Raw genomic sequence first — 15,546 nt, forward strand, 5'->3', positions numbered from 1 at the left:
TATAAAGGCCCAGGGATGCAAGGAGCTTGGCCCACCTGAAGAGCAGCCAGAGGGTGGTCTACGTGGAAACTTAGTAAGGGATGGGGAAGAGCTGGGTCAGCGCACTGGGCTGGATAGACCAATTAAGGCACATTTGCAGGGTACTTAGAGTTTCTTGTTAAAAGTAATAAACATCTTCTTTCACAAAGATTACATTCTTGAATGATGACATCACCCCATGATGTAGGCAAGAGTCATTTCATAGTCAAGGCCTCTGAGAAACTGGGAAAGAGCCCTAACAACCATCTCCCACTTAAACTTAGGACTAAATGAAAATGACCTTCTGTGTTCAACAGGATTGTTCTAAACAATGCACCTAACTACTTAGGTTTACATGAAAAAGAGCACCAATAACACAATAGCATAACAATTCTGTGCCACGGACATCACTGCGCATCCTCATTTTGTCCTCTATTTATCTTTGTTCCTAAGTAAGTCTGATAAGACTACATAAATTGTAAATTGATTTTTACTATATAACAAGGATCATAAACCCACTTTCACTTAACAGGTAAGGATAAACTCTCAAAAAACTCAGCCTGTTGCAGAAGGAAAGGGGTACCTTTCTCATATCCTCTGAATCCATGAGTTGACATCTGTCCCCTGGTTTCATCCCATTTGGGCATCATTTTAGAGATACCAAGGCTCAGAGAGACAGAACCCCTTTTAGGTCATTAGAAATGTCTCTCTTAGCTCTCAAAAGTATCATTAAAGGTTTGAGAGAAAAGACAAAAAGAAGAGAAGAGAATGAAAAAGATGATTCCACCAATAATTTAGCATTATTTATTTCATTTGGTGTTCAGGAATAGGGCAGTTTTTGAAAGCAACACATCAGTTGAAGATGAACTTGTCTTTTTTTAAAAAATTTCCCTGGAACCATGAGCTTTTAATATGCCTTTATGTTTTATGGTGCTTTAAAAGTTACCATACATTGCTGAGACATGTTTTTTCAAAGAAATCATAAAAGTACATGACCATGTGCCAAAGGTATTAATGAATACTTTGATTTGATGGGAATACTCCCTAAGCTCTTTTGTTGGAGCAAAATCCTGTTACTCCCTTGAATGTCAAGAAACCCATTATACCTTGGTCCTTTAAGGCCCTGAAAATGTATGCAAAATTTTGTGTGAGCTGTCATGTTTTACTGAGAAGAGGGTACTTAGAAGGCATTCTAAGTTTGATCCCTGGGCCAGGCTCCTCTGTCCATGGAATTTTCCAGGCAAAAATACTGGATTGGGTTGCCATTTCCCCCGCCAGGGGATCTTCCTGACCTAGGGATCAAACCCACATCTCTTGCGTCTCCTGCATTGGCAGGTGGATTCTTTACCACTGTGCCATCTGGGAAGCCCCAACATCTATATTAGCCCAAACTAAATAAAGTTTAAATTACCTTGAAATTTTAGATAATTTATTAAAGACCAATCATAAGAACTGTTTCACATACAGCACCGTGAAATCTGTTGCTTGCTTCATGTAACAGTAACATGATCTTATGGCACATAAGTAATTTCCATGCAGTGGTATAAATTACCATTGTATCCATCTTGGTTCAGGTCTCCTAAATGTGCCACAGCACTGCCGAATCTCCCGAAAACCTCGGTGCCTGCGAGCACCTGCGGGTCTCTGAAGACGAGGGCGCTCTCTTGCAGATACAGATAAACTTGCCCTACCTCTCTGGGGCTGCTCTCAAATTCACGTTCCATAAAGAGAGGTGCCCCAATCAGTATGTCATCCATCCTGCAGGGACCAGAGAGAGAATAGCACAGACATGAGCTGCTTTTGGGTAGACTTCTAATCAATGAGACGAGTACATTTCCACTGGTTTATTTTTTTTTCCAGGAGACATTTTACAGTCATCATATTTCTTTCATTGCTTTGTTATGTCTTCAGAATAGAATGCCATAAGAAAATAAGAGTTGCTGAATTATCACATTGAACCTTTCAAACTATGTTAAAAATGACTACTTTAAGAAAACCACAGATATTTCACTCTTTTCAGCTTTTTAGCCTATTTCCAGGAAACATACTTACACAAGTAAAACATATCAGAAAGACCTAACTAGGTTTTTGAAAACATGGATGAAAATTTGTCCACAATTTATTTAATTGTACATTTATATTACGAAGTTTTCTTGCAGTGATAAGGTTTAAAATAAAGCCTATCCTCCTCTTTTCTTTCGGCACCTCCATTTAAATAAAACAGAGGCCAGAGAAGGTTCTCATACTAACTAGAAAGGCAGAAAATAAAATTTTCCTCCCAAATACAAATTTAGGTTTTTCCTTTGTGAAAGTAGATGTTATCACAGAAAACTAGTAGATAATTTTTCAGACTGATAACATTTCAAGAAAGAAATAGCAATTGATTGCTGGTGGTGGTGGTGGTGGTTTAGTCTCTCAGTCGTGTCTGACTCTTGTGACCCCGTGAAGTATAGCCGGGCAGGCTTCTCTGTCCATGGGATTTCCCGGGCAAGAATAGTGGAATGAGTTGCCATTTCCTTTTTCCAGGGGATCTTCGCCATTTTCCTTTTCCAGGGATCGAACCTGCATCTCGTGCACTGCAGGTGGATTCTTTACCAACCGAGCCACTAGGTAAAATATTTTCTTAAAACTATTCCAAATGCATTTTCTCACTCTGCTTCCATGGTCTGGGCCAAGAGGGAGGTAGGGACTGGGGTTGTTCCAAGCTTCGGGATTTTCCTTGGAGGAAAATGTTCAATTTCTTATGTATTTATTTTTAAATTTTCTGTTATTATTATTGCCAGGATGAAGAGCTATTTGTTATTTTTTGTATTTCTGTTATTATTATTGCCAGGATAAAGAGGTATTTGTTAAACACCTAATTGTGTGCGCCGCTGCCTTGAAGTTCAAAGGCATGTAAATCCCCTGGTCCTCTAGCGCTGAGATTGATGGGGACCATTTTCCCATTCTCCAAAGAAGGAGCAAAGCCATACAATTGGTCCCTGAGGATATAACATGACAGGGGACTGACACATTGCCTTACTGTGTTTCTCACCGCCAACACTGGGGAGTTCTAGAAATGCAAAATTATTCGACCTATCATTGTGAAAGATTAGCACATCCGTGCAATCTTTGGATTCTTGGAGGAGTATGACAACATTGATTTATTTTCATAGAGATACGGTTCCCTAGATATTTAAGTGTAAGTCTTCTAAAATGTTCTAAACGCCAAAAAGGAGAAAGACATTTGTTCTCAATTTATAATTGTGTTCTCATAAAGCTGAGAGACAATAACTATCTTGGATTCAATTGGTTCAATGTGCCTTGTAGAATATTTTGCACTTAGTGCCAAAATTATGTTAACAATAATACTACTTAACTGTCACAATATATATTATTGTTTAGGCTGGTGTTTTAAAATCTTGATTTAAAACTCATTAGTGAATTCTGAGGAGAAGGCAATGGCACCCCACTCCAGTACTGTTGTCTGGAAAATCCCATGGACGGAGGAGCCTGGTAGGCTGCAGTCCATGGGGTCGCTGAGAGTCAGACACGACTGAGCGACTTCACTTTCACTTTTCACTTCCACGCATTGGAGAGGGAAATGGCAACCCACTCCAGTGTTCTTGCCTGGAGAATCCCAGGGACGAGGAAGCCTGGTGGGCTGCCGTCTATGGGGTCGCACAGAGTCGGACACGACTGAAGCCACTTAGCAGCAGCAGCAGCAGTGAATTGTGAAATCAATTTAATGGGTCTTGACAAGCAATTTTGAAAAATGAAATAGAAAATATGAGTGAGTGCATGGCACATAATAAGAGTAAGTACTGTTCCGTGAAACCTTCTGTTTCAGTTGTGTGTGTATACTGGGTTGCAATGTCAAATGTATTTCTAATTATGAACCCACAGGCCAAAAAGCCACTGAAAAACTATTGCAGTAGGCCATGCATGCTATTAGGCTATTTCAAAATTTATTTTTCAAATCCTTTTTTTGAATAGACTCAATTCAAGTTTAAAGTTTAACAATATTTATTAGTAAAGGATGCTTTTCACTGAACTTCTGAAAAAGCAGTTGTATAACAGCTGGGTACTATTCTAAAAATATATAATATATATACAAGATTATATAATCTCAAAAAAGAACAATGATGAAGAAATACTATTTATGATGAGGTTTTCACTAAAAGCCACTTTCTCTGCTTGGGTCATGTCGGTGGTTTGGATGAGATCTAAGGTATAAAAGTAGGATATATACACTAAACTTCATCTTATCTGAATTGTCTAATATTTGAGCATAGTTCTTTTTCAGTTTCTATGCATTTATTTGTGTCTCTTTTTTATGTCTAAAAAAGTATTATGTCCACTCTAACAATATAATGTAAGACGCAGGTTCTCGTCCTTTCACATGTTGTTAGAGGCAAAACATTATAAATATTTTTCTGAAGAGAAAAGCATAAATATACTGAGAGAAGGGGGATGAGGGAACCCATCAACGAGAATATTCATTATGAAGAATCTGAATTTAAGTTTTCTACAGCCAAATAACATTTAATATGTTGATTTAACTTTAACCCATAAAATTTTCCATTTCTTCTTCTTTCTCAACAGTTCTTAGTGTATGCTAATACCCAAGACTGATTTTCAGAATGTAGTTATTTATTAAGAGAAGGCAGGTTAGGAGGCTTTATATTAGAATTGATATCTAATCGATATAATTGTTTTATGACAGGCAAAAACTAATATGGCTTATCAATTACATTATGGAAATCAATTTAATCTGCAGCTTCTTTATGCTTTAATTTTCTAGATTTTCTGCTTAATCGCATCATAACAATTTCTCCTCTTTGAGAGAATCCACTTGGACTAAATCTGGCACCAAAACACAGTTACTCAAAGCTGCTTCCTTTCAAATAAATTTTCTCTAAAGTGCTCTCAAGTTAACCAACTGCTAAGAATCTCTAAATTTAGTTCCTTTGAGATCTGCCGAGGCTAGGACAATCCAATGGATTAAATTGTATTTCTGTGAATTTCTGAAATAGTATAAATACTAAAAGGGTCAAAAAGCCATAAGAAAATAAAAAACAGATCTGCTTAAGTTCAAGAGGAAAATACTATCTCCCTTTGTTGTTAAGTTTGTCCAGAAATTCCTAACAGAGTTTACACAGAAAGACTTCACTGCTCTGGTTGTTTTAAGATAACTAAACTGAAATTAATTTCAGCAGCTTGTGAATATTTTCAAAACAGTCCCAGGCTTGACCCTATCAATGACCAATCAGCATGCACACAACTGTTTAGTCTAAATTTTTGAAGTCTACTTCTGATACCTGGGTGTTTCTTTAAATAAAAAAGATACTGGGGAAATCCTCACCAGTTTATTAATTTGGTCACATTAGTTAATGACACCACCTTTTTTCCCCCGTGGTGGGTTTTGGAGCATTTGTAGGGACTTTGCTTTTGTTGCGTAGTGGGTAGATAGGATGACGTGTTTACTAGGTGATCTCACATACACTAGTACTTAATTATCCCTCAGATGGAGAAAGGAAAGTCGGCTTCAACCCCACAGAACCTGGGTCCTAACTTCTGAACCGTGAATGGTCAATTAGTTCGGTGATGTTCTTAACCCTAGTCTGAGTCACTGCACAACATTCACTCGGGTCCAGGACTTGAAAGATTTGGGAAAATTAGAGATTGGGTAAAGAATAAGAATTAAATTTCAATTCTAGTATGGAACTCTGCTAAATAATGTTCACTTATCATTCCTTAATCACTGATAAATGCTGGGAAAGCTAGAAAGGGCTTTGTGAATTTAAAAAATTGTAGGAATTATAGATTCTCTAAAATTATTTATGAGTTAAACTAATGACAGAAGCCTAGTATGCTTAGTTTTAATATAATCCAACAAACTGATTTTTCTTATAGGCCATGACATTAAAAACCATTGATAACCGATTTTTTTTAGCATCATTAAGGACAATATTAAAGTTCTTTGGGTGAAAATAACTGAAGTTATGATTTTATATTTTTTGTAAAGTAGAAGTCTGCATTTCTTTATAAAAATAATGGAAACTAATAAAATGCACATTTAATAAACAGATTCTCATCAAAGCCAAAACAGAGTAAAGACTTAAACACAGGTTTAAGTGCTAGAACAGAGCTGGTGTTTAAAGGATGCTCAACAGATATATGTTAAATGAAAGAACAATAAAAAGATATTTTCCAAAAGATACAAAAGTTACCAAACTTATCTCCAATCATAGGGCATCACATAATAAATAAAGTTCATTTCTAGCTATACCAAGGTCATAGCTAATGTCTATCAATGATGTATCTAAAGTGCTTAGCCCAGATCTGGGAACACAGTTAAGATTTTTTAGAGCTGTGCTTCTTATGAAAATATAAGCTCCGTGAAAGCAGAGCCCTATTCTTCCTTACTCATCGCTACATTCTGAGCATCCAAGAACTATGTCTGGCATATAGTAGGTGCTCCAACAATACTTGTTGGATAGATAATCAGTTCATCTCAATTTATTGGTTTTCTTATTTAATCATTTGTTTAATCTGTCAGGTGCTTTTAGTGGATTGAGAGATGCTTAATAATGTTTCTTTGAAGTAATGACTTAAACACAACCATAACTTATCATGCTGTTTGATCCAAGTTCAACTGTAATTTACTGCCATAATCTGAAAAAATAGCATTATTATTTTATCTTCTGCATGGATGTTTCCAGTATGCAATAACAGGAGAAACAATATTTATGTGCAAATATTTTATGAATGAATCATGTGCTAAAAAGAGAGATGAACAAATTCCTCAATGGCTATGGATTTCAAATGGCCAAGTACTATTCAATTCATGAAATTAAAGATAAAACTAAGTATAATAGTGTTTTCTTAGAAGTGCAGATGTGGTAAAGACATTAAAAAGGATGATAGAGAGTTTTTCAGTAGTTATATCCTCTTGCGCTGAAGTAAAAAAAAAAAAACAACAAGAGAGCCTCTATCTTGTTGAGGAAATATAGAAGGATGTATTTCATGAAGAAAAAAATATAACATCTTTCAGGATGACTATAATATTCAGTGAGTGAGGAAGTTCTTATAAACTTACCCATCATTGTTAACATCTGATACTGCAACTGTATATCCAAAATAAGATGCCATCTGCAAAGGAAAACCATAAATAACACATTTTGTGTTCAAAAAGTCATGTCTCAATTTTCCCTGAAAGATTGGCCACATTGCAGCACATCTTTTGCATTTAAATTCATAGACCCTTAGACGTGGACAGAGTCTTAGAGTCATTTAGTTTAACCCCTGACCTAACGCATAATGCTCCCCACAGCAGCCCGGACATCTGCTCGGACAACCTCTGGAGATGTTCAACAATCAATCCATTCAATTTGCAGATAACTTTTAGAATACTTTTTGCTAAAACTGGTCCTTCTATAATATCTAGTCCTCAATCCTCCTGCCTAGTTCTGCAATCTTGAACATCACAGAATAAATCTAATTCCATTTCCATATGAAATCGCACATGGAAATGATTGCAGCTCACCATCTTGCTTACAGATATGTGATACCAAAGAAAAGATGACACCCCGTGAGCACACTGACAGAAGTTAAGTAGGACAGACACTCTCGACTTTGGTCTCTTTGTACCACTGAAGCATAAAAAGGTTTTCATTTGGGGCTAAACCATGTCTCAGTATCAATTCAAACTGAGTCTGTTAAGGTTTCTAAGTTGTTTGTGAGTGTGACCAGTATACCTAATCTCTCCACATTCTAGCTCTTATATTTTTGTTTTTCAATCTATGCTTTCAAGATTTATAATCTTTTCAGACTTGGCCCATAGTTTTTGCCTGCCAGGGTTTTTCATTTCCACATCTGCCATCCAACGCCTTAGCTTACTTAGCCTCCGATCACCTCCAAATTTAATCAGCCTATAGTCTACAGTAAACTGTGCTCCATGGAAGGCAGAGATCTTGGTCTGTGTTGTTCACTCTTGTATCTGCATTGTCTAACCAGGTATAACTCAGGGTAGGTGCCAGATACTCTTTGCAAAAGAAATAAACAGATGAGTTAACAAGTATAACACAATAATTTAATTCTGCCACCTCTTTTCTCTATTCCAAACATATACAGTTGTTATAGCAGGTGGGGCCTTCGGGAGGTAATTAGGTTGTGAGGGTAGAACCCTCATGAACGGGATGAGTGTCCGTAGAGAAGGAACCCCATAGAGCTGCCTTGTCCCTTCCTCCACATGAGGACATAGTGAGAAGATGGCTGTGAGCCAGGAAGCAGGCTCTCACCAGACACAAAATCTGACTACCCTTTGATCTTCGACTTCTCAGACTCCAGAACCATGAGAAATAAAGGTTTGTTGCTTTAGTCATCCAGTCTACAGTATTTTTATGGACTAAGCCCCGGGTACCAGGTGCAAAATTCTCTTTGTTGAGGAAATGAATGCCTCATTTGACTGTGTCATGCAGTAATTCAGTTCTCCCGTGTCTTTTCTTTAATCCGCGCACATGTAGTGAAATTCTTATTTCTGTGTGGCACTGTGTGACCTCACTCAGAGGAATTTCATCATTTATGTATTAAATTCTGAGGTTCAAGATTGAATAACTAGGTGGTATTGAGGATGAAAAGTTACAGAAAGGCCAAATTTAACAATGTTTAAGGAGTTTTTAATGGTAAAAATGTAAAACAAAAAGACAAGAGAGAAGTCTTGCCATATTTTCATACACCATTAATTATCGCCACTTGAAAACAGTTGTTCAAAATGTATAAATTCACCCAACTGCACAATCATCGCAGCCTTATATATCTGTATTTACCACAAGAGTCTCATGAGAGACATTGTTAAATGCTTTGTTGAAAACTGCACAGTCATGGATAGACTAAAGCCCCAATTGGAGCAGAAATGTCAAAAATGCTCTGTATTCTTAACAAAAAACTATCAAAATTGCTTGACAAATATATGATTCCAAATTTCTGTGTCTAGCTAAGAGCTGAGCATTTCAGGATCTTAAAGCTGGATCCTCCTGGGATCCAGCAGGCCAAGATGGTCACTTGGCCAGATTCAAATGTGAGGCTTCTAGAAGTTCCAGAACCTGGGTTGGTGGTTAGGAGAGAAAGTTGGTGGCCTAGAGAGACTAACTCAGTTCAGAATTGCCTCCCTAACACAACAGGGCCACATTCATCCTTTTAAAAAAGTGTGACAAATTTCAACAGGTCATAAGACCCAGGAAAACCCAGAGTGGGGAATGAAGTGTGACCCCAGGTCATCAGGATACCAGCAGCCTGCTTTCAGAGAATTGACCCATTGATAATAAGATCTTAGCCAGTGACAGTGGTTAAGGGGCAAAAATCTAGTCCCTGGGAGAAAGGGACCAGAATCAGAGACTTTGTCATCTTCCATATATTTTGGGGTTGGTGAGGGTTCCATTTACTATGAGGGCAGGAGGACAGTCTAGACCCGTTGACTCTGACCAATATGTGGAAAACTAGAAGAAGCTTGTGTCTTCTCAGAGGGAAGGCGGGTACCCAGAACCAATCACCAGGCAGATTACATACAGGACTGCAACATAATAGGACTATTCTCAGATTTCAGCAATTAGTGGCTTTTTGGAAAATTAATTAGGGTATAGCTGTTTTACAATATTGTGTTAGTCTCTGTTGTATGATGAAGGAAATCAGCTGTATGTATATGTATATCCCCTCCCTCTTGGACCACCCTCCCATTCCACGCCCATCTCATCCATTTAGGTCACCACAAAGCTCTGTGTGCTGTATAGCAGCTTCCCACTAGCTTGTAGGAAGCATATTCTGCCCTTATATCACCTAGCAGTATATGAAATCATCATGGGCACATACTTGTTTATTAATTAATTGTTATCTCCTCAACTGCCTCCCCTGTAGCGCTGCGTTAGAGTTGGGATCTTGTCTGATACATGGTTATACTCCTAGTGCTTAGAAGAGTTTCTAGAACATAGTAAGTACTAGGTAAATATTTATTTTATGAATGAATAATATGAATATATAATAGTGCAGAGTGACATTCACTATTTGACATTAAAATGTCTTTACCTGTTCACCAGTGAAATTCTGAATAAAGGTCATATCTGTAGAGTTAATGATTGAAACCTGAAATCAGAGAAATTAGATAGGTTATTTCATTTGGTATAGAACTGGAGAACTTTTTTAAAAGTATAACTTAAATCATTTATAAATGTTTGTGAAAAGTCATAAATGGTTAGCTCTATATGTAAAAAAAAAAAAAAAGTAAGCCCATAGAATGATCTTAAAAAAAAATGCAGTTGAACTTTTTATTTATGGTTTCTGGAATCCTTTCAGACAGAATGCACAGTCACTAATTGGATGTAAAGAAATTATATTTGAATTCAAGAATGCTTAGAGCAACTAATTTGATGGTCAGTTATCTAATCAAAAATTTAGTCTAAATTTCATTTCTGAACATATGCTATTATGGGACATTGATGATTATGGCTTCTTGCAAAAAAAAAAAAAAAGAAATTTGAAAGTGTTTTACATATAGCAAAAATATTTCTTTTCAATTCTATCCAGCCAGCCTAAAATCTATAGTTATTACAAGCTGATCAGACTTTTAAAAAATATTTTAAATGCTTTTCTTTTCATAAGACCTACTTATTTTCTTTTCCTATTTTCATGGCAACTAGTGTAATGGGTGTGAATAGTAGCCCTCCAAAATTCATATCTGTCCAGAACTTTGGAAGATGAGCTTATGGGTCTCTATAGAAATAAGTAAAGTTAAGGATCTTGAAATGAAATCATAGTGGCTTTAGGGTGGGCCCTGTGTCCAATGACAGGTGTCCTTATAAAAGGAGGAGAGGACACACAGACATAGATGGAGGAAGACCACACGGAGGCCAGGGCAGAGATGGGAGTGAAGCTGCCACACGCCAAGGGAAGGCAGAGCCACCTGAAGCTGGAAGAGGCAGGAAGAATCCTCCCCCGTATGTGTGGAAAGGAGCACGACCTGGCCGTCACAACTTGACTTCAGATTTCCAGCCTCCTGAACTGGGAGAGAACAAATTTATGTTCTCAGCCACCCAATTTGGGGTCATTTCTTATGACAGCCCTTGAAAACTAATACACTAGTCACGTAACAATCAACCTTGTTGTGTTTACTGTGTGAGGCATATTAAAATGCTGATCATGTCAACAATGGGATCCTCAGCAATTACTCCCAAATTATGCACAAGGACGGGGCTAACTTCATGGGTATGTGACCTGTGCAGTCAGGCAGGGCCCTACACTCAGACGAGCCCTATCCTTTGGATAGCCCAGCTGTCACTGTCCTGAAATCCTTAAGAATTTCAAACAAGGGGCCAGGCATTTTCACTTCACACTGGGTCCCACAAATGATGGAGTTGATCCTATACATGGATCAGAAAAGAATCTAGCCTCCCTTTGCATAAGCAAACAAGTGTGGATCTTTAAGGGCACTTTAAAAGATTTCAAAGATTTAAATCTTTAAAATGATTTAAAAAAAATGATTCTTTGCACATATGCAAAATACCCTATAAACATTCTTAGTACTCACATATCCAAAATTCTGTGCGCCTCTTGGAACTCCAGCAACCAATTCTGTGATGAAAAGTCATTTAGAAGGTAAATTACACAGTCTACTTTAAAGCTATTCAACAAATCAGCTAAAGATGGTACTTTTTGAATAAGTAACTATCATGGATCACGTAGACAGCCGGAAGTTTGAAGTTACAGTTTTGCATTGGCTTTTGCCTCTGCTACAGAAAAAGAAAACAGGGGACTCAAAAGTTGTACTTCTAGAATCACCTGCCTCCACCAGAGCCTCCATGCGTTTCAGCTTCTAGAACATAAGCCTGCCTTCTCAGATGTGTGTGTGATTTGTCAGTTAAACCTCTTTCTTTGGTTTCTCCAGCTTTCACTGTCTTCTGAACTAGTGTCCCGTGGCAGTGTACAAAATAACATCTCCTGTCCCACTAAGCGGAGAAGGCAATGGCACCCCACTCCAGTACTCTTGCCTGGAGAATCCCATGGGCGGAGGAGCCTGGTAGGCTGCAGTCCATGGGGTCACTAAGAGTTGGACATGACTGAGCAACTTCACTTTCACTTTTCACTTTCATGCATTGGAGAAGGAAATGGCAACCCACTCCAGTGTTCTTGCCTGGAGAATCCCAGGGACGGGGGAGCCTGGTGGGCTGCCGTCTATGGGGTTGCACAGAGTCGGACACAACTGAAGCGACTTAGCAGCAGCAGCAGTCCCACTAAGGGACAGTGTTCAAGCAATTTCAGTTACCTAAGGAAAAACCTCATATCATAAATGATTGAGCCTGGCTGCCCTGGAACAGAATTCTAGGGCATCCTCATAGCCAAGAGTATGCAAAGAAGGAAGCTTTGATAATAGAGATAGAAGAAGCAACTCTGGTGAAAAGGGGGCCGCGTGTTCCAACGCACAATGATATGGCTCTAGATTCTGAAAGCAGTGGTTTTAGTCCTTGGGTCTTCTATAAACCCAGGATCAATCCTTGAACCTAACTTCTTCCAGTCACCTACAAAAGACAGGAGTTGGAACTGATTGATTATCAAAGATCTTTCCAGTTTTCAGTTCTATAAATCTAAACTATCCTTTGGGGTTAAAATGTTAGTTTAATTTAAAGGAAGGGAGCCTGGGAAAAAAGTCCCCTTCCATTCAAATTTCCCTTTCCTCAAACCTGCTCCTAAATATATAGCACAAATTCTAGCATTAATTCTACCCCACATACTAAACTCTAGCAGAGTTGGGCATTCATGCTTTTGGAGTGTTAATAATCAGAGAAGATTCATTTGGGTTTAGATGTTGGACTTTTAAGTAGTATCAATAAATTCACTCATTCAATCAACACTGACAGGCAATCATAGGCTACAGCAGGGAATGAAGACAAAATTCTCTACTCTCATGAAGTTTATACTTGAGCTGGAAGAGGCAGTTAATTTGAAAAGTAGAGTCCATTAAATGTCATGTTAGAAGGGGATGAGTATACAGTAGAAGAACTAAGCAGGTAAAATGGTACTGGGGGTGCTCAAATTGGGAGGAGGAAGGAATTATGATTTACCTGGTGGTTGGGGAGGTCTTGGCAAGAAGATGACAGCTTAGTGAAAACTGAAGAAAGTGAGGGAGTAAAATATTATGGAGATCTGGGAGACATACGTTCTAATGAGAAGGAACAGCACGTGCAAAGGCCCTGAGGTAGACGTGTATCTGGAGAATTCAAAGAACAGCAAGGAGGGCAGGATGGCTGGGGTGAGGAGTAAAGGACAAGGAAAGAAAAGTGAAAGTGAAGTTGCTCAGTTGTGTCCAACTCTTTGCAACCCCGTGGACTGTAGCCCACCAGGCTCCTCCGTCCATGGGATTCTCCAGGCAAGAATATTGGAGTGGGTTGCCATTTCCTTCTCCAGAGAATCTTCCTAACCCAGGGATCAAACCCAGGTCTCCCACATTGCAGGCAGACACTTTAACCTCTGAGCCACCAGGGAAGCCCCAAAGGAGATGAGGTTAAAGTAAATGGGCTCTCATGAACGGAGTCTTTCAGGTCATTGTGAAGACTCAGGATTTACACTGAATGAACTGGGGACTCATTGAGCAAAGAAGTAACACAATGTGACTTCTGTTCCTAAAGGACCAGTTGCCTACTGGATCTAGACTACGGGAGGGCAAAGATGAGAGCAGGGAGACCAGTTAGGAAGCTACTGCAAACGTATTGATGGAGACCTGAGACTGGTAGCTGTGGAGGAAGTGAGAGTCAGATTCTGGCTGTCTTTTGAGTTTAGTTAGCAGAATTGGCTCATGGATTGGATAAGGGTAGGGAGTGGAGGAAAGAGCACAATCCAAGGCTGACTTGCAAGGTATTTTGCTTGAGCAGCTTGGAGGATGGTATTGTCACTAACTGAGATGGAGCTGATGGAAGGGAGAGCACATTTAAATGGAATGAACAGGAGTTCAGGTATAAGCACAGTAAGTTTGCAAAAGCCATTCAAATGGTGATGTTGAGTGTTGCGTAGAGATTATAGGTCTTACACTACATTCCAGCTTCATGGGTACAAACATAGATACATGTATGGATGTTTACTCTGGGCACCTAAAGACACCATGCTCAGAGAAAATGGAGCTGACTTATTTCAGGATCAGACCTGTCAAATAATAAACATGAAGGGTGATTATGCCATCTGAGATACACGGCAACCACTGCTTCTCACATCCCATAAACATTCAGAATTTTGTTAAAAAACAGAAATGTATTGTGAAGTAACTTTCCTTCAATAAAAAATAAATAAGTTTGGGGGAAAAAAAATAGAAATCAACCATCATACTAGGAACTTTGCAGCCTGCAGCCTCATATGGCTACGATGCTATAAAGTTATTTAAATGTAATGTTGATTAAAAGTTTCAGAATCATTTAAAAATCACATTCCTAAAAGAGCTTTTTCAGGTCACTCTACTTTTCCCATGTTTTACAGATGGCTTGATTTCAACCATGTCTCTCACCTTGCTGAGAGTCCCCAGTAAATTCCCCAGCAGCAACTGAATATCCTGTTTTAAAGAAAAGAGACAAGAGAATCAGACGTTTGATGCCTTTACAAATGATCCATAATCTAGAAACATGAAGGAACTATCATAGCACTACTCTGTGCAGAAATCCTGACAAATACTGTAATATAAAAGTCTAGAATTCTATGAAGAGAAAAACTAATCAAGCCAAGACGTACGCTAAATCTTAGAAGTATAATAGATCTGCGCCTTCTGAGTGTGGCTACGTGATTGGATTTGAGGTCCCTTTTAGAAGTAGGAACGCTCCATTGCCCATCTTTACGTGTGAATGGTGGTCTTTGCATTTCAAGAGCTGCTGATTCATCATAATCAGATATCATTACTCTAAAAGGTTAACTCTCACGCTCAGGTTTTGCTATTTCTGATCACCAACAAGGCCTACTTCTTAATACCTTTGCTGACCTAAGAAAAATGCACAATGTGAGAGTTGCAAATTAAGTTTTATCTGGGGCAAAATGAGGACTATAGCTCAGGAGACAGCATTTCAGATAGCTCTGAGCAACTCTCCAAAGAGCTAGGAAGGAAGGTCAGTATATAGGTGATTTTGGTGAAGGGGGAGTATATGCAATCAAGCACATAATTTTTCACTGAAGGTTTCTGCTAGTCAAAAGGAGCAGTCGTCACCATGAAGGAATTTCGTGCTTTTCTAGATGTGAGGAGATACAGGAACTGGGGCTCATAAAATCATCTCCTGAGAATATCTAATTATCTGAAGACTTGTTCTGCCAGTTTTCCCAGAGTGTACAGTGCCTCATTTCTGCTCTCCACCCTGAACTCCTTTCAGGGGGGTGTTGAAGGTCAGCAACTGCAGCAGCACATGATTTAAGCCTTGCAGAGGTAGATGACAAGTACCCACAGCAAGTGTCAATTTGTACTTGAACCTTCGATGATCATTCCCCACGAATTTTACTTGGCTCTAAAATGAGGTAAGGTGATAAAAGAGA

At 38.6% G+C, this 15,546-nt stretch overlaps 1 protein-coding gene across 1 annotated transcript in view; it reads right to left on the minus strand.

Annotated features, from left to right (window-relative positions):
- ITGA8 (integrin subunit alpha 8) overlaps positions 1–15,546 on the minus strand; it is a 189,263-nt gene that overhangs the window by 130,598 nt on the left and 43,119 nt on the right. The window contains exons 8-12 of the mRNA XM_002692081.7: positions 14,540–14,584; positions 11,579–11,622; positions 10,081–10,137; positions 7,100–7,152; positions 1,571–1,776 (exon numbers count right to left, since the gene is read on the minus strand). Of these exons, the coding sequence (XP_002692127.1) occupies positions 1,571–1,776; positions 7,100–7,152; positions 10,081–10,137; positions 11,579–11,622; positions 14,540–14,584 (405 nt within the window). The remainder of the gene's footprint in view (positions 1–1,570; positions 1,777–7,099; positions 7,153–10,080; positions 10,138–11,578; positions 11,623–14,539; positions 14,585–15,546) is intronic.

Source organism: Bos taurus, chromosome 13 (genome assembly GCF_002263795.3).
Source record: "Bos taurus isolate L1 Dominette 01449 registration number 42190680 breed Hereford chromosome 13, ARS-UCD2.0, whole genome shotgun sequence".
Classification (NCBI taxonomy): domain Eukaryota; kingdom Metazoa; phylum Chordata; class Mammalia; order Artiodactyla; family Bovidae; genus Bos; species Bos taurus.